The sequence below is a fragment of the Salmo trutta genome, chromosome 4 (assembly GCF_901001165.1).
Source record: "Salmo trutta chromosome 4, fSalTru1.1, whole genome shotgun sequence".
Classification (NCBI taxonomy): domain Eukaryota; kingdom Metazoa; phylum Chordata; class Actinopteri; order Salmoniformes; family Salmonidae; genus Salmo; species Salmo trutta.
The window spans coordinates 26,673,117-26,699,887 of NC_042960.1; the positions used below are offsets into that span (position 1 = coordinate 26,673,117).

Here is a 26,771-nt window from a genome sequence, read left to right on the forward strand (position 1 = left end):
TGTAATGTTACTCACCGCAAATCTCTTTCCACAACTCTCGTTGCCACAGCAGTCATTGTTTTTGAGTCCTAGGAAGACCAGTGCTGGGAGGGTCATCTGTTCAGAAAGATATACAGCACACAATCATTAGGATCAGACCACAACAATATACGCACAACCATTAGGATACACAACTATTGATTAAGATCTGGACAGAAAGACATCATACTACCCACAACCATTTAAGTAAGACCAGGAAGACTGCTCTCCATTTTGTAAATGCTCACTATAGCGCAGACAATCATACTGGCTTGAATCCGAATAGTAGGGAGACTACTGTGTCTGTCATCGGCAACAGGAAGGACAACGGCAGGTTGGCTTAAGAAGCAAAAACAGTGTGGCACTGTCTTTTGAACACTGGGAACATTATTCTAAACATTTCATCGCATTCTAATAACCTGTTTTCTAAAAGGCTCAAGCCAATATTTGTACATTTGTATGTTTCTCCACATGTTGAATAGAGATATTCAAGTAAAACCATTGAAATGAGAAATGTTTATATTAGAGAGTTATTAGAAGTTATTAAAAGCCTCACGTCAAAAGCCCTTTTCCATCCCTTCCGTAACAGTTGCGGTGCCAGAATAACAACCTATCCCTCAACGTAACCAAGACTAAGGAGATGATTGTGGACTACAGGAAAAGGAGGACCAAGTACGCCCCCATTCTCATCGACAGGGCTGTATTGGAGCAGGTTGAGAGCTTCAAGTTCCTTGGTGTCCACATCAACAACAAACTAGAATGGTCCAAACACACCAAGACAGTCGTGAAGAGGGCACGACAAAGCCTATTCCTCCTCAGGAAACTAAAAAGATTTGGCATGGTCCTGAGATCCTCAAAAGGTTCTACAGCTGCAACATCGAAAGCATCCTGACTGGTTGCATCACTACCTGGTACGGCAATTGCTTGGCCTCTGACCGCAAGGCACTACAGAAGGTAGTGCATACGGCCCAGTACTTTACTGGGGCTAAGCTGCCTGCCATCCAGCACCTCTACACCAGGCGGTGTCAGAGGAAGGCCCTAAAAATGGTCAAAGACCCCAGCCACCCCAGTCATAGACTGTTCTCTCCACTACCGCATGGCAAGCGGTACTGGAGAGCCAAGTCTAGGACAAAAAGGCTTCTCAACAGTTTTTACCCCCAAGCCATAAGACTACTGAACAGGTAATCAAATGGCAACCCGGACTATTTGCATTGTGTGCCCCCCCAACCCCCCCAAAACCCTCTTTTTACGCAGCTGCTACTCTCTGTTTATCATATATGCATAGTCACTTTAACTATACATTCATGTACATACTACCTCAATTGGGCCGACCAACCAGTGCTCCAGCACATTGGCTAACCGGGCTATCTGCATTGTGTCCCGCCAACCCCTCTTTTACACTTTACTGCTACTCTCTGTTCATCATATATGCATAGTCACTTTAACCATATCTACATGTACATACTACCTCAATCAGCCTGACTAACCGGTGTCTGTATGCATCCTCGCTACTTTTATAGTCTCGCTACTGTATATAGCCTGTCTTTTTACTGTTGTTTTATTTCTTTACCTACCTATTGTTCACCTAACACCTTTTTTGCACTATTGTATTCGGTGCACGTGACAAATAAACTTTGATTTGATTTGAAACTTGACTCAGTTACACCAGCTCTGTCAGGAGGAATTGGCCAAAATTCACCCAACTTATTGTGGGAAGCTTGTGGAAGGCAACCCGAACTATTTGACCCAAGTTAAACAATTTAAAGGCAATGCAACCAAATACTAATTGAGTGTATGTAAACTTCTGACCCACTGGGAATGTGATGAAAGAAATAAAAGCTGAAATAAACAATTCTTTCTACTATTATTCTGACATTTAACATTCTTAAAATAAAGTGGTGATCCTAACTAACCTAAGACAGGGAATTTTTACTAGGATTAAATGTCAGGAGTGTGAAAAACTGAGTTTAAATGTATTTGGCTAAGGTGTATGTACACTTCCGACTTCAACTGTAAGTATTCAGATCCTTTGCTATCAGACTCGAAGTTGAGCTCAGGTGGATGCTGTTTCCACTGATCATCCTTGAGATGTTTCTACAACTTGATTGGAGTCCACCTGTGGTAAATTCAAATGATTGTACATGATTCGGAAAGGCTACACCTGCCTATATAAGGTCCCACAGTTGACAGTGCATGTCAGAACAAAAACCAAGCCATGGGGTCGAAGGAATTGTCCGTAGAGCTCCGAGACAGGATTGTGTCAAGGCACAGATCTGGGGAAAGGTACCAAAAAATGTCTGCAGCATCGAAGGTCCTCAAAAGCACATTGGCCTCCATCATTCTTAAATGGAAGAAGTTTGAAACGACCAAGACTCTTCCTAGAGCTGGAAGCCCGGCCACACTGAGCAATCGGGGGAGAAGTGCCTTGGTCAGGGAGGTGACCAAGAACCCGATGGTCACTCTGACAGAGCACCAGAGTTCCTCTTTGGAGATGGGAGTTCCTTCCAGAAGGACAACCATCTCTGCAGCACTCCACCAATCAGGCCTTTATGGTAGAGTAGGCAGACGGAAGCCACTCTTCAGTAAAAGGCAGCCCGCTTGGAGTTTGCCAAAAGGTAACTAAAAACTCTCAGACCATGAGAAACAAGATTCTCTGGTCTGATGAAACCAAGATTGAACTCTTTGGCCTTACATCTGAAGGAAACCTGGCACCATCCCTACGGTGAAGCATGGTGGTGGCAGCATCATGCTGTGGGGATTTTTTTTCAGTGGCAGGGACTGGGAGACTAGTCAGGATAGAGGGAAAGATGAAAGGAGCAAAGTACAGAGAGATCCTTGATGAAAACCTGCTCCAGAGTGCTCAGGACCTCAGACTGGTGCGAAGATTCACCTTCCAGTGGGACAACGACCCTAAGCACACAGCCAAGACAACGTAGGAGTGGCTTTGTGAAAAGTCTCCGAATGTGCTTGAGTGGCCCAGCCAGAGCCCGGACTTGAACCCGATCGACCAGACCGTTTTTCCCCCTTTATTTATTACCCCTTTTTCTCCCAAGTTACTTGGTATCCAATTGGTAGTTACAGTTTTGTCTCATCGCTGCAACTCCCATACGGACTCGGGAGAGGCGAAGGTCAAGAGCTTTGCGTCCTCCGAAACACAACCCAACCAAGTTGCACTGTTTCTTGACACAATGCCCACTTAACCTGGAAGCCAGCTGCACCAACGTGTCAGAGGAAACACTGTACACCTGGTGACCCTGTCAGCGTGCACTGCACCCGGCCTGCCACAGGAGTCCCTAGTGCACAATGACATCTCTGCCGGCCAAACCCTCCCCTAACCCGGACGACACTGGTCCAATCGTGCACCGCCCCTTGGGTCTCCCGGTAGCGGCCAGCTGTGACAGAGCCTGGACTTGAACCCAGAATCTCTAGTGGCACAGCTAGCACTGTGATGCAGTACCTTAGACCACTGCGCCACTCGGGAGGCCGAATACACTGTATTTACCAGGGTCATATACAATGTTCCCTCTTTTTTTAGGCCCTGAGCAAATTTCAGGTCTGCTGAGCGCAAACCTGAAAGTTGTGAAAATTCTGTGCAACATCCAGCACGCGTTTACTGTGAACACTGAGGCTGTACGCACATTAAGTTACAGTTTCAGACAGTGGTCAGGTAGGCTACTGTGGCTATTTGATCATAATGTAGGCCTACCAGAGTGTCCTACTATAATAAACAATGCATAAAATGCATCCCATAACATTTTAACATGGAAATAGCTGTTCTGTCATTCAGCCTACAGTAGCAGCCAATGTGTGGTGTTCAACATTGGCCTTCATTCCATGATACTTTTGAAAAAAACATGCAGGGCTTGACATTAACCTGTGTATCCACTTGTCCTTCATACAAGGAGGTGACTGAAAATGTTGTGTTGTTTGATGCAAGAAACCACTTAATAAATAAATAAAATAATAAAATGCATTATAATTCCAATACCATTATTGCAGAGAATCAGACAAATTATGCTACCCTCTGCATATTGACTACTTAGCTTATTCAAGCCTGTCTCAAAATACAACACTGCCCCTTTAAGACAAAACAATTCTCTTTACCTGACTAGCTTTTCAAAGATGTCTTGAAATGTACACGTGTTGTGCTCTTGTAGGAAGCAATAACTCCCCCATTGCTGACAACAAATGATCTATAACTGGGCTAATAATTCACTAACTAGCAAAGGATATGAACACATGTGCACATGTGGCTACATGCAGCTCTACCTTAGATCTCAAAACAAGTACATCTACTCATGACCGCTAATGCTGTAAACACAGTCTAGTTCAAAGTGAATGGCACAGATCCATGTATGGCAATGGTCTATTTGCATATAGGCCTACTGCAGCTCTGATTGGTTATGCCACACTGGTCTGTGTAGTGTACAGGCCAGTCTTACTCTGATGCATTCTGCCTACAACAAAACGTCTTGCATAGTTAGTTTTGCGTACTAAAAGGCCCTGCATGGTCAATCTGGTATTGTGCTTGGCTGAGCAGAGCAGAGCTGTTGTGCAGGAAGTTGTCAAGGAAGTGAGTTAGTGTTTATACTGGACCTCCCGCAACCACTTACTGTCAACCAATCATGTCAATGAGGAGCTATATGGAGCCCTCTGCATTGTTACAAAATTTTGGTAGGCATGGCAATGCTGTATAGAGCTCAATTTGGCCTCTGCATGCCTCTGGAGGCTCTGCAATTGCTTCACACCATCCATATGGCCCCTCCGAACACATATTCAGATCAAGCATACATTGTCTTTAAGTCTTGCATAGCTCCTTTTATTTCCATATGTTGAAAGTGGCTAATTTTGCGTTGATTCGATCAAAATTCCTACAGTAAAGGGAAAGGTTGATAGTGTTAACTAATAAGGTGGAAAACTGTAGAAAGTTGAGTGAAGTTCAATCTAGTGCTTCTCTGCACAGGCTGATATTTTTCTACACAGCAGTCCTGGGGGTGCTGTGCACCAGCACATGTACACAGTTTGGAACATTGGTCATATACAGTATGTTGGTGAGTAGACATTCATTTTGGTCTTCTTTGTTTTGTTGATAAACTAACATTAATCTTGTGTTGTGTATTCTAAATTTACTACAACATACTGCCACTTGACATCACATAATGAAAATAAAAACGTAATTTTAATGCAATGCATTGCTCATTGATGTGGTATGTAATCTATCCACCATTCCTGGATCAATCGACCCCCGATTAATCGAGCAGAAAGCAAAGTGACACAAAATTGTGTGTAATTATATCAGATTATTCATTTGACATTTAGATTAGAATAATTGTCGAGTGCCGGTATGCCACAGGGAAACGTTATTGTGCAAGTTATTTTTTGCCGTCCAAATACAGCGCCTCTCAACAGAAATGACTGAACTTTGCACAGTGCGTTTCATGTGAGGAAACGTAGGGAAAAGAAATGTTGCGTGATAAAAGAGCGGTAGCCTAGGCTATGGACGCACATACACGCAGTTTAGAGGGAACATCGGTCATATACAGTATGTTGGTGACTAGTCATTCACTTTGGTCTTCTTTGTTTTGTTGATAAACTAACATTAATATTGTGTTGTGTAGGCCTCGTCTACTACAATGTACTGCTACTTGACATCACAATGAAAATAAAAACGTAATTTTAATGCAATGCATTGCTCATGGATGTGATCTGTAATCCATCCACCATTCCTGGATCTATCGACCCCCGATTAATCGATCAGGAAGCAAAGTGACACAACATAGCAAAATAGTGTTGAATAATATCAGATTATTCATATGACATTTAGATTATAATACTTGTCGAGTGAATGTCCCAGGGAAACGTTATTGCGCAAGTTATTTTCGCCGTCCAAATAGAGTGCCTCTTACAGAAATGACTGAAATGTGCACAGTGCGTTTCATGTGAGGAAATATTGAAGGAAATAGTTTTTTTGTGTGATAAAGGAGAAGTAGCCAAGGCTATGCAGCCCGATCTCCCCTTCACCTCGCGCCGGTCAGCTGTTGTTTGTTTACATGGCTGTGTGGCATCAAGTCAACCCTTGGCATCAAACATTGGTCTGGGTGAGTTGCTCTGGTCCAATGCTTTAGTGCGCCTTTGATGAAGGCCTATGTGAAAAATAGTATCTTAATTTGCACGTTGTTTCATGTTTGTAGGCTATATCACTTTTCATCACTTTTTCTTTAAATGACTCTCCAATTCGAGACCAGACCCTGGCTGGACCTGACATATTCAGATACCATCTTGACTTTCTCCCCTCACAGACATCTTGAAGAGAGGAGGGAATGCTGCTGATGCTGCTGTGGCTGTGGCTGCCGCCCTGGCCGTGACAGAACCCTGCAGCAGTGGGATCGGTGGGGACAGCTTCTGTCTGTTCTACGACACAAGTACAGGCCAGGTGCGCGGCCTGAACGGCAGGTGAGAGAACTGCGCTGCCAAGACCCAGTAGCTCATGTTTTGTCATATTTCATGGTGTCGTTTTTAACCACACACTTTACAGCCAGATAAAAACATGTGGTAGGCTAAGAGTCAGCATTTTCATCAAAGGGTTATTGTATCATGAATGGTTAGGCTGGTAATATGATCTAATATATTTTCAATGTTTTTGTTGGAAAATAGCCAGTGATCTGTATCGTACAGTGAGACTCATGTTCACAATGGCAGTTTCATGAAATCAGTATTATGAATACTATGCAGCATAAATGGAGACCGATTCTGACCTTTAAAAGCCGTAGATAAATTCCTTTGAATGTTTTATGTGTTAGGACTAACCTTCCTTGATTTACACCCCCGTTGGTTTTGTAAACATACATCAAAAATACTCCAACAATCAGTTACTCAGTGAATAATGCCTTTCCTTCTGTTTCTTTATGAGTGTGTTATTACCAAGTAATGTGTCTTCAGTTGTAGTGTGTGTTTCTGTGGGCGGTTCCAGTTGACTCTGGAATAACCGGTGTTATTCATCTTGGCATTGTGTTTTTTTTCAGCCACTATTGTGTTAGACTTTCTATTTAACCGTAGTGTGTTGCACTGACTGAATATACTGGACTGGTTACTTACTGAATGGATGGCAGCCTTGAACTTATTTTACCATCCAGTTCTGGATCAGTGACCTTGAGCTAATCACTGGCCCATTTGGGTGTGTTGGTAGCCAGTGTGGCTTGCCTGCCTTAGGAATTTTAGGTCTCAGTCATACAAAATTATTTGTGTGTTACTTACTAGACCAACACATTTTGCTTCTGTTGATCCCTGTTTGACTGTGTGCGTGTGTTTGTGTGTGTGTCTTGTTCCAGTGGCCGGGCTCCCAGAGCACAGACAGTGGATCTCCTGGAGAGGTATGGCTACAGTGAGTCTAACCCTATCCCATCCTTCCACGCCCTGAACGCCACCGTGCCGGGGGCCGCGGCCTGCTGGTGTGACACTGTCCGCCTGTTTGGCAGTCAGAAGGTAAAGTATGATGTACGGTTATTTTATTATAACTCCAGATGGACAATAATGTTTTATTCTTTAGTATTTTATAGAATTTCTACTCTACTCTATTCTATTTCTATTCTATTCTGTTTCTAATGCAGTGAGATCCCTCATGTTGTGAAGCAGTGCATTCATAGTGTACATCCCTCTTAAAAAAGACATTAGATCTAAAACATCAACAAACGGCTCCTTTCTATCCGCTTGTTTTTTTGTAGCTTATCCATGGCAACAACTGAACGAATCTGCACTCTGAGTGCGTTCATCCTTCATTAAGCATTAAAAACATGCCCCCCAGTCCCACACACTGTCTGTCCTCTTGTTATTTTTAGATCTAATTTGTTCGTTCTTGACCTGTATTTGGCCTGGGTCCAGCGGTTCCTCCCTAGCAGGCAGTTCTACTATGTTTCCATGGCTTCCTCAGAGGAGCTGTTGCTTTGTTGATCTGTATAGTACAGTGTGTTATATTGAGACGTCCTACTCATACTCATACTTCATACTTTCTCTCCATGGCAACCTGCTGCTGGCTGTTAGGGCAGCTGTATTTATACCTGTAGTTAGAAACAGAATGATATGTAAACATTGATAAACAAATTCGCCTCAATTCGTCTGGGCATGGATTCTACAAGGTGTCAAAAGCGTTCCACTGGGATGCTGGCCCATGTGGACTCCAATGCTTTTCACAGTTGTGTCAAGTTGGCTGGATGTCCTTTGCGTGGTGGAACCTTCTTGACATAAACCAGTGTGCCAGGCACCTACTACCATATCCGTTCAAAGGGCACTTTAATATTTTGTCTTGCCCATTCACCATCTTGAATGATACACATACACAATCCATGTCTCAATTGTCTCAAAGCTTAAAAATCCTTCTTTAACCTGTCTCCTCCCCTTCATCTACACTGATTGAAGTGGATTTTATATGTGACATCCATAAGGGATCATAGCTTTCACCTTCATTCACCTGGTCAGTCTATGTCATGGAATGAGCAGGTGTCTTTAATGTTTTGTACACTTAGGGTGGGTTGCACCAACATGGATTAACTCTTAAACTGGGTTAAATAAAGGTTTATCTATTAATCTTGGGGCATCAAATTTTAAACCTAGTTTTAAATTAATCCTAGATAAATTAAATCCTTCTTCTAATCCAAGTTTAGTTTTCACTTTAATTTTAAGCCTGTTGCTCAGTTAATACAAAAAAATATATACATTTAGATTGGAGATTAATTCTAAACTGCCACTTGAGGTGGTTTACCTGAGAAAATGGCATCATATCTACAGTGGAGACCAAAACGAGTTCCTCAGAGAATAGTTAGACAGGCTGAATTCTGTTGCGTTTTATGATAATTAACTCATCTTTAGCAGGCTAGTTATGTGCCCATTTTGTACAACAATTGAATTGGGGCTTATGATATGCCCAGCCTTGGTACGAATGATGATGTTATACAACGTGCTGTAACGGGCATGATAACGGTAACATTGTAGTGAAGTAGCATTAACGTTAGTTTTAACGTGCATTATAGGCATTGATATTACAGTTGAAGTCGGAAGGTTACATACACTTAGGTTGGAGTCATTAAAACTCGTTTTTCAACCACTCCACAAATTTCTTGTTAACAAACTATACCACAAACAAATTTCTTGTTAACAAATAGATGGCATCATGAGGGAGGAAAATTATGTGGATATATTGAAGCAACATCTCAAGACATCAGTCAGGAAGTTAAAGCTTGGTCGCAAATGGGTCTTCCAAATGGACAATGACCCCAAGTATACTTCCAAAGTTGTGGCAAAATGGCATTGGAGTGACCATCAGAAAGCCCCGATCTCAATCCTATAGAAAATTTGTGGGCAGAACTGAAAAAGCGTGTGCGAGCAACGAGGCCTACAAACCTACAACTTAGTGTATGTAAACTTCTGACCCACTGGAATTGTGATACAGTGAATTATAAGTGAAAGAATTGTTGTAAAAATTACTTGTGTCATGCACAAAGTAGATGTCCTAACCAATTTGCCAAAACTATAGTTTGTTAACAAGAAATTTGTGGAGTGGTTGAAAAATGAGTTTTAATGACTCCAACCTAAGTGTATGTAAACTTCCGACTTCAACTGTATGCTTCCATTAATTTCTTCAACTGGTACCAGCGGACCTTCAGACGAGTCTTGTGAGGCCTGTGGGCGTCCTAGAGGAAAAACAACCGACATGTACGTGTTCGTGAGAGTCTTACAGAGGGGTCATAGAGTGTAGCCTAAACTGTTCAGATGCTACAGGAAGAAGTTGGCAGATCGGCTGTACTGAATTCAGATGAGTTCCAAGACACTGGTGGGGATTGTAGAGTAAAACGGAGAACACCATCGTGTTCGTGAAAGTCTCATCTTTCCATAGATGGGTCATAATAGTTTGTAGGCCAAACCGGACCCTACAGACGATTTTGTGAGAAGACCGATTTTTGGGATGTCTCATGGTCTGACAAACACCCCTCTAGCTCTGTCACCTTTCACAGCAGATGTGGAAGTGTTACATAGGCGGATGCGGTGGATTGAGACTGCAAAAAAATGGATTTATCTATGTTAAACTGACATATTTTTATGGTGATGTTTTTATTATGCTAATTACATTCCCGTGGGGCGTGAACATCGACCTTAGGGTTTTTTAAACCTAACCCTAGCCTCAACCACAGTGCTAACCTTTATGCCTAACCCTAATGTTAAATTACGACCAAAAAGCTAAAAAAATTATCAAGAATTTCTATGATATAGACCATTTATACTTTGTGGCTGTGGTAACTAATGGAAACCCTAACTCCTAAACTGTGTGTTTCCTGTTCCTGTGTGTCTACAAGCTCTCTCTCCAGGATGTCCTGAGGCCCGCCTCCGACCTCGCCCTTTGTGGGTTCCCCGTTGCCCAGGTGACCGCGCACCACTGGGCCAAGTGGGTCCGTACCATGAGGGCTGCTGGGAGGGAGTTGGGAAGAGACTTCCTGATTAAGAACGATGCGCCCAAACATGGACAGGTGTTCTCCAACCCTCATCTGGCCCAAACTTTCCAGGTAACCCTGTCCTTGACTGAGAGGAGAATCAGTGATGCTCAACATTACTCAGAGAGGAGTGTCTGTGTGTGCATTTCTCACTACTGGGGTAGGCTCAACTCTACTGTGTATAGTATCGATCTCTGATGTCATGCCTGACAGGTTTGTTCCTTTCACCCGTGAGTCCCTGAGTCACTAGTCTGGTTTTACTTGAGTAAGAGGGTGGACTCTGCCCCAAAATCTGTATACGTGAAAATAAGCGTTAAGCAGACCATGTGAGGAATTTTGTATGGGGGGCAATGAAAGCGTGTCGAGGCTTATTTGATCTAGTAGAAGTTTCATAATGCTTAGGACTTAAGTTGTTACGAATGTACTGATATAAGTGTAATGCACGTGACATTCCGGCAACTTTGAGAAAAAGGATTTTATATCGGAGTTGTGCCTGTTGTTCACAGGCGTATCTGCCCTCTCATTGGCTAGAATGTTCCCAACAGATCTCGCCTTCTCCCGCCTGCCTATCGCCTTTGCGGACATGTATTTCTATTGTTAGAGCGGCCAGTCAACCATCTTTTCTCTATAGTACATCTTCTTTGATAAAACCAGTAGCTAGTCTACTCATGATGATGTATTGCTTGTTTGTTTTTTGCTTTTGAAGCACTTGAAATGTATTTCTGTTATGAAAAGCGCTATAGAAGTTTAATACATTATTATTAGTATTTATTACTGAGTGATGCCATGGATAACATGCATACCATCAGGCCGTCATCCATTCATAATCACATTCAGTTGATTATTATTTTCAGTTCATTGATTCAATCCTGTACACAAAGGAGCCCCTAGCCCAAGTGGGCTGACATGCCACCTGTACACAGAAACTCCTTTCTGACTCATATTGCACTCATTGGAATATCAGATGAGTAGTTTTATTATAGTGTCACTCCCAAATATGCATGTAAATATTTCCCAGTCATTGATTGATTGATTGACTGACTGACTGACTGACTGATTGATTGATTGATTGATTGTCATCTCCGATCAGGAGCTGGGCCAGCATGGTAAAGTAGGGTTCTATGAAGGCAGAGTGGCGAAGTTGATTGTTGATGTCATCATTCGGAACGGAGGAGTGATGAGTCTGGATGATCTACGTAACCATGACAGCGAGGAGATCAAACCCATCCACACTGACTACAGGGTAGGTTCAAGGACACACAACACACCACACATCACAGTGACACAATGTTCATGTTGCTATCAATCACTTACTGTGGTCTATCTCTCTCTGTGTCTCTCTCTCTCTGTGTCTCTCTCTCTTTCTTTTCTCTTTCTCTCCCTCTGTCTCTCTCAGGGTGTGAGGCTATGGGAAGTCCCTCCTAATGGTCAAGGCATGGCAGCACTCATGGCCCTCAATATACTGGAGAACTTCCCCATCAAAGGTAGCTACATCTTAACCTCAGCTCTGTCTCCCCAACGAAGGACAACCCCAGCTATGTATTAATTGTGGGGAAGAGCATAGATATATAAACTCCACTGAGACAGTGAGTACATTTACATGAACACTAATAATTTGATATTAAACAGATTATGGTAGCAGGCAGAGTATGGCATTAGTCTTATAAACACCTTACTCTGCTTATCTTAATTGAAGTAAGCATACGCCAATTAAAACCCCTGGTTTTCTGAGCAGTCTTTCGAATTATTAGGACATGTAAACACCTTAATCGGCGTTCCAGCGGGGTGTATTTGATCTGCGCATGTGCTAGCACCAGCCGTGCGAGCCGCTCTCTTTAGCACGAGTGAAGTGAGTTCAGAACAACTGAAAGTATGCATCTTAGAAGTAGTTTTCACATACAAACTGTATATGTCCGAATAAAATAGGCTTCCCAAAATTACATGGTAGAAAGTTTATTTGGATTGGCAATTTTCTGCATTAATCAAAGTCCTATCATGTCACCTGATTTCAGATGTGTCCATGTAAGCAGGATTATTAGGGAAATAATTATTCTTGCAAAGCATGCAAACGTTTTAATCAAACTATTATATTAATCTGACTATTAATCTGACTAACAACTCAATCGGAGTTCCAGCTGTGTATTTGATTTGCGCATGTAACTGTACTTTGTGTGTTTAATTATAACTTACAGCAACATTTTTCCATTGTTGCTTTGATATGAATCAAAAGGGAATGATCATATAAGGCTTAGCCACCTGTTATTCACAGTGAGGATATTTTGTTGACCCGTCTTGACTTTCCACAAAGACCCTCCAACCCTGAGTCTGCTCCAGAATCGGAGTTGACAAACACTGGCCTGTTCAATGCAACCCACTGACTGATTCTCTTTGTGTGTATCTGTGCTCTGCAGAGATGGGTCATAACAGTGCACATTACCTCCATGTGTTGGCTGAGGCGCTGAAGCTGAGCCTGGCTGATACAGTCCATTACTGTGCTGACCCAGATCATGTTAAAGTCCCTCTGGAGAGTCTACTGTCTAAAGACTACAGCCTGCAGCTCTCACACACCATACAAATGGACAGGTAAGACCACAAAGTGTGTGTGTGTGTGTGTGTGTGTGTGTGTGTGTGTGTGTGTGTGTGTGTGTGTGTGTGTGTGTGTGTGTGTGTGTGTGTGTGCGTGCTCGTGCGTGCGTGTGCGTGCTTGTTATGAGTGAGCAAGTGAGAGAAAAATAATTAGAGGGAGAGAGTTAGTAAGTGCAAGAGAGAGAGAGAGAGAATGTCTCGATCCATGACAGGATCAGGGCTTTGAGTGAATGCCACCTTTTTTGTTTTCAAGGACCAGAGAGAAATGTTCTCACGTTGCTGGGTCGTTCTTGAATTGCGGTGGCATTTGGGCATGGCATTTAGGAAAAAATTAACTCTATTTTTATTTATTTAAATGTATTTGGGTACATCTTCCCATTCGAAATCAGCTAATATGGCAGCTTAATGACTTTTACCATTAGGATAACATTGTGCCACCAGTAGGAGTAGTAACACCAATGATTTATTTTTATTATCTATATTTAACAAGGCAAGTCAGTTAAGAACAAATGTTTACACATTTATTAAACTATCACTCGTATTTCATGTCACAACTATTCATCGATACTTGTGCTACTTGTGCTATGATGCTGGTAATGTTGTCTCGTGCACCTACACCGCTGGTCATAAAAAAAGCTACCTAGCTCATGGATGCAAACAATGTTCTTCCCCAAAAACATAGCAAAACGATATAATCTGTTTCAATAGCAATAGTTAGCTAGCTAACTATATAGCTAGGTGTCATCATCTAAAATAACCATAATTTATAAGACCGTTCTTATTTGATTAATGGTGGTCGGACCCATCTATGTGACGCTAGCCACAATAAGGATTAGCCACAATAGTGGATTTTGCGGTTAGCCTTCAAAATAAAAGTATGTCATTGACACTGATGCAAATGAATACAAATAGCTAAATTATGGCATAATTGAATAGATCATGCTAAACGAGGTTGGAATGTTATATAAAATCAACAAAAGACAATCATTTGTTAATTTTCCTATTTTGTTGCCTTACAACCTGGAATTAATATCTATTTTTTGGGGGGGTTTGTATCATTTGATTTACACAACATGCCTACCACAATAAATATTTTTTCTTGTGAAACAAACAAGAAACAAGACAAAAGAACAGAAAACTTGAGCGTGCATAATTATTCACCCCCCCAAAGTCAATACTTTGTAGAGCCACCTTTTGCAGCAATTACAGCTGCAAGCCTCTTGGGGTATGTCTCTCACACCTAGCTACTGGGATTTTTGCCCATTCTTCAAGGCAAAACTGCTCCAGCTCCTTCAAGTTGGATGGGTTCCGCTGGTGTACAGCAATCTTTAAGTCATACCACAGATTCTCAATTGGATTGAGGTCTGGTCTAAGCAGTATGCTTAGGGTCATTGGCCTGCTGGAAGGTGAACCTCCGTTCCAGTCTCAAATCTCTGGAAGACTAAAACAAGTGTCCCTCAAGAATTTCCCTGTATTTACCGCCATCCATCATTCCTTCAATTCTGAACATCTTTCCAGTCCCTGCCAATGAAAAACAGCCCCACAGCATGATGCTGCCACCACCATGCTTCACTGTGGGGATGGTGTTCTCGGGTGATGAGAGGTGTTGGGTTTGCGCCAAATAGCTACATTTTAGTCTCATCTGACCAGAGTATCTTCTTCCATATGCTTGGGGACTCTCCCACATGCCTTTTGGCGAACACCAAACGTGTTTGCTTATTTGTTTCTTAAAGCAATGGCTTTTTTCTCCCGTAAAGCCCAGCTCTGTGGAGTGTACGGCTTAAAGTGTTCCTATGAACAGATAATCCAATCTCCGCTGTGGAGCTTTGCAGCTCCTTCAGGGTTATCTTTGGTCTCTTTGTTGCCTCTCTGATTATTGCCCTTCTTGCCTGGTCTGTGAATTTTGGTGGGCGGCCCTCTCTTGGCAAGTTTGTTGTGGTGCCATATTCTTTCCCTTTTTTAATAATGGATTTAATGGTGCTCCGTGGGATGTTCAAAGTTTCTGATATTTTTTTAGAACTCAAACCTGATCTGTACTTCTCCACAACTTTGTCCCTGACCTGTTTAGAGAGTTCCTTGATCTTCATGGTGCTGCTTGCTTGGTGGTGCCCCTTGCTTAGTCGTGTTGCAAACTCTGAGGCCTTTCAGAAAAAGTGTATATACTGTTGAAGTCGGAAGTTTACATACACCTTAGCCAAATACATTTAAACTCAGTTTTTCACAATTCCTGACATTTAATGCTTGTAAAAATTCCCTGTCTTAGGTCAGTTAGGATCACCACTTTATTTTAAGAATGTGAAATGTCAGAATAATAGAAGAGAGAATTATTTATTTCAGCTTTTATTTCTTACATCACATGGGTAAGAAGTTTACATACACTCAATTAGTATTTGGTAGCATTGCCTTTAAATTGTTTAACTTGGGTCAAACGTTTCAGGTAGCCTTCCACAAGCTTCCCACAATAAGTTGGGTGAATTTTGGCCCATTCCTTCTGACAGAGCTGGTGTAACCGAGTCAGGTTTGTAGGCCTCCTTGCTCGTACACACTTTTTCAGTTCTGCCCATAGGATTCAGGTCAGGGATTTGTGATGGCCACTCCAATACCTTGACTTTGCTGTCCTTAAGCCATTTTGCCACAACTTTGGAAGTATGATTCGGGTCATTGTCCATTTGGAAGACCCATTTGCGACCAAGCTTTAACTTCTTGACTGATGTCTTGAGAAGTTGCTTCAATATATCCACATAATTTTCCTTCCTCATGATGCCATCTATTTGTGAAGTGCACCAGTCTCTCCTGCAGCAAAGCACCCCCACAACATGATGCTGCCACCCCCGTGCTTTACGGTTGAGATGATGTTCTTCGGCTTGCAAGCCTCCCCCTTTTTCCTCCAAACATAACGATGGTCATTATGGCCAAACAGTTCTATTTTTGTTTCATCAGACCAGAGGACATTTCTCCAAAAGTACGATCTTTGTCTCTTTGTCTCTCCTGGTTCTGCCTCCTCAACCCTCCTCTCCTCCCTTTCTGCATCCTTTGACTCTATGTCCCCTATCCTCCCGGCCGGCTCGGTCCTCCCCTCCTGCTCCGTGGCTTGACGACTCATTGCGAGCTCACAGAACAGGGCTCCGGGCAGCCGAGCGGAAATGGAGGAAAACTAGCCTCCCTGCGGACCTGGCATCTTTTCACTCCCTCCTCTCCACATTTTCTTCCTCTGTTTCTGCTGCTAAAGCCACTTTCTACCACTCTAAATTCCAAGCATCTGCCTCTAACCCTAGGAAGCTCTTTGCCACCTTCTCCTCCCTCCTGAATCCTCCTCCCCCCCTCCTCCCTCTCTGCGGATGACTTTGTCAACCATTTTGAAAAGAAGGTTGACGACATCCGATCCTCGTTTGTTAAGTCAAACGACACCGCTGGTCCTGCTCACATTGCCCTACCCTATGCTTTGACCTCTTTCTCCCCTCTCTCTCCAGATGAAATCTTGCGACTTGTGACGGCCGGCCGCCCAACAACCTGCCCTCTTGACCCTATCCCCTCCTCTCTTCTCCAGACCATTTCCGGAGACCTTCTCCCTTACCTCACCACGATCATCAACTCATCCTTGACCGCTGGCTACGTCCCTTCCGTCTTCAAGAGAGCGAGAGTTGCACCCCTTCTCAAAAAACCTACACTCGATCCCTCCGATGTCAACAACTACAGACCAGTATCCCTTCTTTCTTTCTTCTCCAAAACACTTGAGCGTGCCGTCCTTGGCCAGCTCTCTTGCTATCTCTCTCAGAATGACCTTCTTGATCCAAATCAGTCAGGTTTCAAGACTGGTCATTCAACTGAGACTGCTCTTCTCTGTGTCACGGAGGCTCTCTGCACTGCTAAAGCTAACTCTCTCTCCTCTGCTCTCATCCTTCTAGACCTATCTGCTGCCTTTGATACTGTGAACCATCAGATCCTCCTCTCCACCCTCTCCGAGTTGGGCATCTCCGGCGCAGCTCACTCTTGGATTGCGTCCTACCTGACAGGTCGCTCCTACCAGGTGGCATGGCGAGAATCCGTCTCCGCACCACCTGCTCTCACCACTGGTGTCCCCCAGGGCTCAGTTCTAGGCCCTTTCCTATTCTCGCTATACACCAAGTCAATTGGCTCTGTCATATCCTCACATGGTCTCTCCTATCATTGCTACGCAGACGACACACAATTAATCTTCTCCTTTCCCCCTTCTGATAACCAGGTGGCGAATCGCATCTCTGCATGTCTGGCAGACATATCAGTGTGGATGACGGATCACCACCTCAAGCTGAACCTTGGCAAGACGGAGCTGCTCTTCCTCCCGGGGAAGGACTGCCCATTCCATGATCTCGCCATCACGGTTGACAACTCCATTGTGTCCTCCTCCCAGAGTGCTAAGAGACTTGGCGTGATCCTGGACAACACCCTGTCGTTCTCCGCTAACATCAAGGCGGTGACCCGATCCTGTAGGTTCATGCTCTACAACATTCGCAGAGTACGACCCTGCCTCACACAGGAAGCGGCGCAGGTCCTAATCCAGGCACTTGTCATCTCCCGTCTGGATTACTGCAACTCGCTGTTGGCGGGGCTCCCTGCCTGTGCCATCAAACCCCTACAACTCATCCAGAACGCCGCAGCCCATCTGGTGTTCAACCTTCCCAAGTTCTCTCACGTCACCCCGCTCCTCCGCACACTCCACTGGCTTCCAGTTGAAGCTCGCATCTGCTACAAGACCATGGTGCTTGCCTACGGAGCTGTGACGGGAACGGCACCTCCGTACCTTCAGGCTCTGATCAGTCCCTACACCCAAAGAAGGGCACTGCGTTCATCCACCTCTGGCCTGCTCGCCTCCCAACCTCTGCGGAAACACAGTTCCCGCTCAGCCCAGTCAAAACTGTTCCCTGCTCTGGCACCCCAATGGTGGAACAAGCTCCCTCACGACGCCAGGACAGCGGAGTCAATCACCACCTTCCGGAGACACCTGAAACCCCACCTCTTTAAGGAATACCTGGGATAGGATTAAGTAATCCTTCTACCCCCCCCCCATAAAAAGATATCATGTACTATTGTAAAGTGGTTGTTCCACTGGATATCATAAGGTGAATGCACCAATTTGTAAGTCGCTCTGGATAAGAGCGTCTGCTAAATGACGTAAATGTATATGTCTATGTGCAGTTGCAAACCCTAGTCTGGCTTTTTTATGGTGGTTTTGGAGCAGTGGCTTCTTCCTTGCTGAGCGGCCTTTCAGGTTATGTCGACATAGGATTCGCTTTACTGTGGATATAGATACTCTTGTACCTGTTTCCTCCAGCATCTTCACAAGGTCCTTTGCTGTTGTTCTGGGATTGATTTGCACTTTTCGCACCAAAGTACGTTCATCTCTAGGAGACAGAATGCGTCTCCTTCCTGAGCGGTATGACAGCTGCGTAGTCCCATGGTGTTTATACTTGCGTACTATTGTTTGTACAGATGAACGTGGTACATTCAGGCTTTTGGAAATTGCTCCCAATGATGAACCAGACTTCTGGAGGTCTACAATTTCTTTTCTGAGGTCTTGACTGATTTCTTTTGATTTTCCCATGATGTCAAGCAAAGAGGCACTGAGTTTGAAGGTAGGCCTTGAAATACATCCACAGGTACACCTCCAATTGACTCAAATGATGTCAATTAGCCTATCAGATGCTTCTAAAGCCATTACATAATTTTCTGGGATTTTCCAAACTGTTTAAAGGCACAGTCAACTTAGTGTATGTAAACTTCTGACCCACTGGAATTGTGATACAGTGAATTATAAGTGAAATAATCAGTCTGTAAACAATTGTTGGAAAAATGACTTGTGTCATGCACACAGTAGATGTCCTAACCGACTTTCCAAAACTATAGTTTGTTAACAAGAAATTTGTGGAGTGGTTGAAAAACTAGTTTTAATGCCTCCAACCTAAGTGTATGTAAACTTCCGACTTCAACTGTATACTGAGATCATGTGACAGATCATGTGACACTGCACACAGGTGGACTTTATTTAACTTATTATGTGACTTCTGAAGGTAATTGGTTGCACCATATCTTATTTAGGGGCTTCATAGCAAAGGGGGTGAATACATATGCACACACCACTTTTCCGTTTACTTAATAATAAAAAATAAAAAATTAAACAAGTTATTTGTTTTCATTTCACTTCACCAATTGGACTATTTTGTGTATGTCCATTACATGAAATCCAAATAAAAATCAATTTAAATTACAGATTGTAATGCATCAAAATAGGAAAAACTCCAAGGGGGATTAATACTTTTGCAAGGCACTGTAGCTAGCTACCCCAGAAGTTGCAGTCGAACAAATAATGCTTTATTACAAACGTGGTATTGTAAACACATCATTCGTGGCCTGTGTTTGCTTGTTTGCAGACTTTATTGTACAGCTTTGACAGTGCTACTGATAGTAGTGGTGGCGCTTGGCTTGCACGTGCAAATTCAGAACACACAGCATTCTATAATAGAACTGTGTTATTTGACGTGTCAACTTAAAAGCTTTTTTAACGCGTCAGATAGTGTTATTGTCAAATATTGTTTTTTTTACTTTTTGACACGCAAAGACCCAAATGGCGTTCCATAGTATGTCATGGAGCTAATAGCAGTGACTCTATTACTGTGTAACTCCGGTCGGGCAACATCTGAAAAATTGCGCACTTGGTAGTGTGGACCGGTACTCGACCCAAATTTTACTTGGCGTCATTACGTCATGTACCTTCGTTATATAGGTATGCAGGTCAGCTTTGACATCGGTTTTGCACATCGGTGTTAAACTAGACATCAGGCCGATACCGATGTTGGCATTTTTAGCTAATATCGTCCGATTCCGATATGTTTACTGATATATTGGGAATCCGTAGTCTTTACATATTTGTTGTCTCCTACTGACCCAATACATTATGTACGGTGTTGGTACACTACATAAACAGCAACAATGATATTCGTTTTGATCAATCCTCAAGCTTCTTAGTGGACATGTATTCACAAGACATAATAAACTATAAATCCGTTATGTTCCTCTTTCCCCTCCTCCCCTTTCCCCTTTGATGCTTCCCGCATGAATCTGTCCTCTACTGTTGCACAGGTGAGAGAGTGACCTTATTGGTGTCGCTGTAGTGGCCATTACCTTTAATGCAGTTTATTGGTCAGTGACTATGTCTCTTTGCAATACCCCCAAGAAATATTTACACTTTATATACAAAAGTATGTGGACACCCCTTCAATTTAGTGGATTCGGTTATTTCAGCCACACCCGTTGCTGACAGGTGTATAAATCGAGAACACAGCCATGCAATCTCCGTAGAGAAACATTGGTAGTAGAATGGCCTTACTGAAGAGCTCAGTGACTTTCAACGTGGCACCGTCATAGGATGCCACCTTTCCAACAAGTCAGTTCGTCAAATATCTGCCCTGCTAGAGTTGCACCGGGCAACTGTAAGTGCTGTTATTGTAAAGTGGAAACGTCTAGGAGCAACAACGGCTCAGCTGCGAAGTGGTAGGCCACACAAGCTCACAGAATGGGACTGCCAAGTTCTAAACTGCGTAACGCATAAAAATCATCTGTCCTCATTTGCAACACTCACTACCGAGTTCCAAACTGCCTCTGGAAGCAAAGTCAGCACAAGAACTGTTCGTCGGGAGCTTCATGAAATGGGTTTCCATGGCTGAGCAGCCACACACAAGCCTAAGATCACCATGTGCAATGCCAAGCGTCAGCTGGAGTGGTGTAAAGCTCTCCGCAATTGGACTCTTGAACAGTGGAAACACGCTCTCTGATGAATCACTCTACACCATTTGGCAGTTCGACGGATGAATCTGGGTTTGGCGGATGCCAGGAGAACGCTACCTGCCCCAATGCATATTGCCATATCATTTTCCAATGAAATAAATGCAAATCGATGTTGGCCAATAACCACTGGAGAAGTCTACAGTTCCGTTGTACTGCATGCAATCACGTGGGCACACTCCTCTGACCCACCGGCGTACAGAGCGGGTGGATCACTTAGAGTGGGGTGGTATAATGACTTGCAACATCCCTCTGCTCTGGGCACCGGTAGAGCCAAAGCGAGTGCCATTTATTACATGATTTTTTAAAGTGTATTGGCTACATGTTGAGTGAGCATTTCTTGTACATTCCACCTTGGGATTCAGCTAATGAACTAATTTCGATATAATTGTCCAACAAAGAGCTGGAACTAATGATTGAACTGTGCATAATTGTGGGCTTCGTTCACATAGCCTGCTTGTTTGGCTCTCTCTGAACTCGGCAATTGCCCATGCTTCTTTAAAATTCATTCAACCAATTCATTAACAATTTTCATTGTACTTTCTATGGGAGAATAAAAAGAAAAGGATAATCGACACGTGATGGTATCATGTTGACCACATCGATATCACATATTTTTCAATTTATTTAATTTCCCTGTTATCATGTGCCTTAATTCTGGAAAAAGTCAATTAAATAAATGAAAAAACACTGAATGGAGAGAGAGAGAGCAACAGAAATATAATTACTTTGGGCTTACAATTTCAACGACTTAGGCTGTATGACAAATTCTTCACTCATTCTCCACTCAGGCCTTTATAGCCTATCGGCTGGGGAGCATTAAAAAAAAATCCAGATCATAGCAATCATCTTGCCTTGTTCACTTGTCAGTTCGTTACTTAAACAAATAGATCATGGCTTTAGCCTACCAATTAATGGGTTGTCATTTAGGCTGCATAGCCAATAGTAATTCAAGTGTTATTCGTTTAGACAGATGGCCTGGGTGGTGCTGTGATTGTCTTTTCAATTGGCATGTGAGTGAAATTATTAACAACAGATACCTTTCTCTTTTGTGTCTTTGATGTGGTAGGGTGTAATAGTCCATCGTTCACCTCATTTCAGTAGCCTAAACAGTTCAGTAGTCCAGTTCCCCATCTGTTGTACATCATCTGTTGAGAGGCTATCCTGTAGTCTATACATTTAATTCATTGCCATTTCCACTGTTCTCCTTGTCCAAGTTACCCAAGAATCGGGTAGCTTCTTTTGCTGATTTCAGTGTGATATCTCTTTCCTTCCATTTGTCCATAGTTGTGCGGGGTCGAATTCTCTGCGTTTCATGTAGAGGTCTCTTCATGTCGAAGTTGATGTAGAATATTGATGTATGGCGCTCATACATCAAAGGTCCGACTTCCGATTTTTTGGCATGGATGGCCAGTCGTAGAACTTTATCTTTGTCCCTATAGTTTAAGGAACTTTGCGATGATGCCCCTTGGTTTGCTGCTCGTGTCCCCTCTCAAAATTCTTCAATTCCGGTTGTTCCACAGATTTCTGGGAAATGTACTAAACAAAGATTTGAACAGCTACTGAAGTCCTCCATCCCATTTAATCTTTCAATAAGCCTCGTAATTATGTATTTTTGTTCATCCACGGTTTTCTGGAGTTTTTCTAGTGCAATTTTCTCCAAGGTTAACCTGGCCTCCATGAGTTTTCCCAGTTCAGTCATATCAGTTTAGATTTTTTGGTCATCAGATAATTTCTTCATCTGCTTGGACAGTTTCTCAGCAACCATCACTCCTGTGTTCCAATGGCACATTGTGTTAGCTAATCCAAGTTTATCATTTTAAAAGGCTAATTGATCATTAGAAAACCCTTTTGCAATTATGTTAGCACAGCTGAAAATTGTTGTCATGATTAAAGAAGCAATAAAACTGGCCTTCTTCAGACTAGTTGAGTATCTGGAGCATCAGCGTTTGTGGGTTCGATTGCAGGCTCAAAATGTCCAGAAACAAAGTCCTTTCTTCTGAAACTCGTCAATATATTCTTGTTCTGAGAAATGAAGGCTATTCCATGCGAGAAATTGCCAAGAAACTGAAGATCTCTTACAACGTTTTGTACTACTCCCTTCACCGAACAGCATAAACTGTCTCCAACCAGAATAGAAAGAGGAGTTGGAGGCCCTGGTGCACAACTGAGCAAGAGGACAAGTACATTAGAGTGTCTAGTTTGAGAAACAGATTCCTCACAAGTCTTCAACTGGCAGCTTCATTAAATAGTACCCGCAAAATACCAGTCTCAACGTCAACAGTGACGAGGCGACTCCGGGATGCTGGCCTTCTAGGCAGAGTTCCTCTGTCCAGTTTCTGTGTTTTTTGCCCATCTTAACCTTTTATTTTTATTGGCCAGTCTGAGATATGGCTTTTTCTTTGCAACTCTGCCTAGAAGGCCAGCATCCCAGAGTCGCCTCTTCACTGTTGACGTTGAGACTGGTGTTTTAACGATATTATGGAGATGATTTGGTTTTCAAATAACCGAAAGTGAGCGGTTGTAACCTGAATAAAGGGAAAAAGGCTATTCTTGAACATGGGGTGAGACATTCTTACCAATTTACTAGAGAACAATTTCGGATTTAAGTATAACTTTTGTATAACTGATGCATTTAGTGAGAGGTCTAATGCTTTTCTATTGCTTTGTCTGGCTTGCCATTCCAAATAAAATGTTTTATTTTTTGCTCATATAATTTTAAAAGCAGTTTGCTAGGTGTAGGCAAAACCATAATCAAATAGGTAAACTGTGATATGACTAAAGAGTTAATCAGGGTGATTTTTTTCACAAATAGACAGGTATTTTCCTTTCCATGGTAGCAAGATCTTATCTATTTTTGCTAACTTTCGATAAAAATGTATTGGAGTGAGATAATTTCTTTCTTTCGGGATATGTATACCGAGTATGTCCACATCCCCGCCAGACCATTTTATTGGTAAACTACATGGTAATGTAAAAGTAGCGTTTTTTTCTGATCTAATACATAATATTATGATAATTTGGTTTTAATCCAGAGAGGTTAGAAAAAGTATCTAGATCCTCTGAGGCTGTGGAGGGATTCTAATTGTGGATTTATTAGAAAACATGAATCATCAGCATACAATGACACCTTTGTTTTTAAGCCATGGATTTCTAATCTCTTACTATTATTTTTGGATCTAATTTTAACCGCTAACATTTCAATGGCAATAATAAATAGATATGTCAATAGTGGACAACCTTGTTTTACTCCTCTTGACAGTTTAAAACTTTCTGAGATGTAGCCATTATTTACTATTTTACACCTAGGGTTACTATACATAACTTTAACACATTTTATAAGAGATTCTCCAAAATTGAAATATTCCAGGCATTTATACATAAACTCCAGTCGTATTTTATCAAAAGCCTTTCTTGGTGTTCTCTCTCCCTCTCTCTCTGTCCCTCCCCCTTCACTTTCTCTCTCTCCCATTCCTCAGGGCCAGCATCATGGCGGAGCGCGATGTGCCCACAGGAAGTGACACGGTGTATTTCACGGTGGTGGACAGCCAGGGCAACGCCTGCTCATTCATCAACAGTAACTACATGGGCTTCGGAACTGGTCTGGTGCCTCAGAGCTGTGGCTTCTCCCTGCAAGTGAGTGGTAGCCTGTCTCGGTCGTTGAGGAATCAAGTGCTAAATTCAATCCGTACCTCGATTGAAATGTAAAGGTTATTTCCAATTGAACCGAAATATGCAGCGATTCCCGTGAATGCAATCTCCGCGAACTCAGGAACATTGCCTTTAAATTTCTATTACGCTATAGCTTCTGCGATACAGATTGAGTCTTGGCACACGTTTTAAAACTATGGGAATAGAAAGGAAACTTTTTATTGTCAATATTTAGGCTTCAAGTTTATTCTAGTCCTGCCAAATTTCATCTTATGTGACAAAATAAGTTAGTATAGTGTAGAGAATCATTGTACCATCTAAACCGCTGTGAAGTATATTTTACATAACCAAAAATATTGTTGTTTTAGCTGTTTGAAGCTGGTGTACAAAGCTGAAAGTAAAAGACGCAAAAACAAAACTTAAGAATGGGAAGTATAGAAATAGTGCACATAGAACAGATTTACCGCTTCTTAGACTTGCTTTCAAGTAGAATGATAGATCGATCTATAAATCACATTTCTGTGAATTTGATCGGGTCACCCAAAATGTGACATATTACCACATTTACACAGTTCGGAATACACACAACCACATATTTATCATAGGAATACAGTTTGGAACTGAAATATATCTGTTGAATTGCTTTCATTGTTTCCTCCTGGTTCCATCTGAACTCTGTGGCTCATCAGAACCGAGGTGCTCACTTCTCTCTGGAGCGTAGCCATGGTAACTGTGTAGGCCCGGGGAAGAGACCATACCACACCATCATCCCGGCTCTGCTGACCGACCCCGCCTCTGGACGCCTACTCTGCTCCCTTGGTGTCATGGGAGCCTTTATGCAGCCACAGGGCCACATACAGGTGCCCACACACACACACTCACACTCTCTCTCACTTCCCTGGTGCTTTAGTTTAGTGGCCTGTGTTCTCTCTCTCCTCTCCATCCAGGTGTTGCTGAACATGCTGGAGTTTGGGATGAATCCCCAAGAGGCGCTAGATGCCCCTCGCATGTATGTGCAGCATGACAAGGCTGGTAAGCTCTCTGTGAACCAGGCTAGAGGCCAGGCCACATGACCCTCCTCTCTCGCTCTCTCTCTCTGATGTTAATCAGCCAACCCACAGTAGAAATCTGCTTACTGTACTGTAGATCAGGTAGAGTAACCCTAACCCCATCCAAATACTATCATAATTTAATCTAAGAAACATGCACACACATGTTGTTAGTAATGCATAGAGACAGGAAAGTGTGTGAAAATGCTATATTTATTTGTCATAATAAAAACTCTGGGTTTATGGATCCACATGTCCTACCGGAAATCCTGCTTTATCTGCATCCTCTCCTCTCACAGCCCAGCAGTGGCGTGTCAACTTGGAGGTGGGTGTCGACGAGGGTGTTGCTGAAGACCTGGAAAAGCGTAGCCATGTGGTTTGCTGGCCTATCACTGGCCATGACCGGAGTCAGTTTGGGCGAGGCCAGGTCATCTCAGTAGGGGATTGGTGGAACCTGTCTACCCAGGATGCAGAGCCTAATGTTAGGGTGTTGTGGGCAGGATCAGACCCCAGAGCTGATGGTTGTGCCCAGGGGTACTAGTGACTAGGGCTACACAATATCGGCCAAAAAATCTCATTGCGATTTTTTTTTACCAAATATTGCAATTGCGATTTGGCTTGCGATATAGATCAAAACATCGGGGTGAACTTTTGGAATCAGTGAAATAGAATGATTTATATTAAGAAGCAAAGTAGAAAGCAGCATTGATCTTGTTTAGGAGAGAGACGTCAAACAGAGTAAACTATAAAAACAGATGTTACACGCAGCTTAGTGGCAGTTCAAAATATTGCATGCAATATGGATCTCTTGCAATGTGGATGTTGCACATGTCAATATTGAGATTTTGATGTGAATTTGAATAATCGTGCAGCTCTGCATTCTTCGAAAAAAGGATTCCAAAAGGGTTCTTCAACTGTCCCCATAGGAGAACCCTTTTTGGTTACAGGTAAAACCCTTTTTGGTTCCAAGTAGAACCATTTTGTGTTCCATGTAGAACCCTCTGTGGAAAGGGTTCTATAGGAACCCAAAATGGTTCTACTTGGAACCAAAAGGGTTCTACTTGGAACCATCATTCAAAGTGTTCTCCAATGAGGACAACCGGAGAACCTTTTAGGTTCTAGATAGAACCTTTTTTTCTGAGAGTACTAGTGACCCTCTCCCCTCCCTAGG

General features: G+C 42.8%; 1 protein-coding gene across 2 annotated transcripts; it reads left to right on the forward strand.

Annotated features, from left to right (window-relative positions):
- The first annotated feature begins 5,014 nt into the window (after positions 1-5,014).
- LOC115192172 (glutathione hydrolase-like YwrD proenzyme) lies at positions 5,015-26,352 on the forward strand. Of its 2 annotated transcripts, none has more exons than XM_029750374.1 (12): positions 5,015-5,069; positions 6,000-6,116; positions 6,318-6,471; positions 7,347-7,512; positions 10,362-10,568; positions 11,587-11,739; positions 11,893-11,980; positions 12,908-13,079; positions 24,380-24,536; positions 25,241-25,411; positions 25,499-25,583; positions 25,900-26,352. In XM_029750374.1, exons 1-12 carry the CDS (start codon positions 5,030-5,032, stop codon positions 26,139-26,141), a joined length of 1,752 nt encoding a protein of 583 aa, XP_029606234.1. In that variant the 5' UTR covers positions 5,015-5,029; the 3' UTR covers positions 26,142-26,352. The 2 variants fall into 2 exon arrangements, with proteins under 2 accessions (XP_029606234.1, XP_029606235.1); XM_029750375.1 differs by lacking the exon at positions 5,015-5,069 and adding an exon at positions 5,449-5,560 and having other exon boundaries at positions 7,347-7,500.
- The last annotated feature ends 419 nt before the right edge of the window (positions 26,353-26,771 follow it).

Excerpts from the sequence above, each read along its gene's own strand:
- LOC115192172 (XM_029750374.1), top strand. The coding sequence starts at position 5,030 with ATGTACACAGTTTGGAACATTGGTCATATACAGTATGTTG. Across the intron at positions 10,569-11,586 it reads ATCTGGCCCAAACTTTCCAG|GAGCTGGGCCAGCATGGTAA; the intron begins GTAACCCTGTCC and ends ATCTCCGATCAG. Across the intron at positions 25,412-25,498 it reads AGCCACAGGGCCACATACAG|GTGTTGCTGAACATGCTGGA; the intron begins GTGCCCACACAC and ends CTCTCCATCCAG.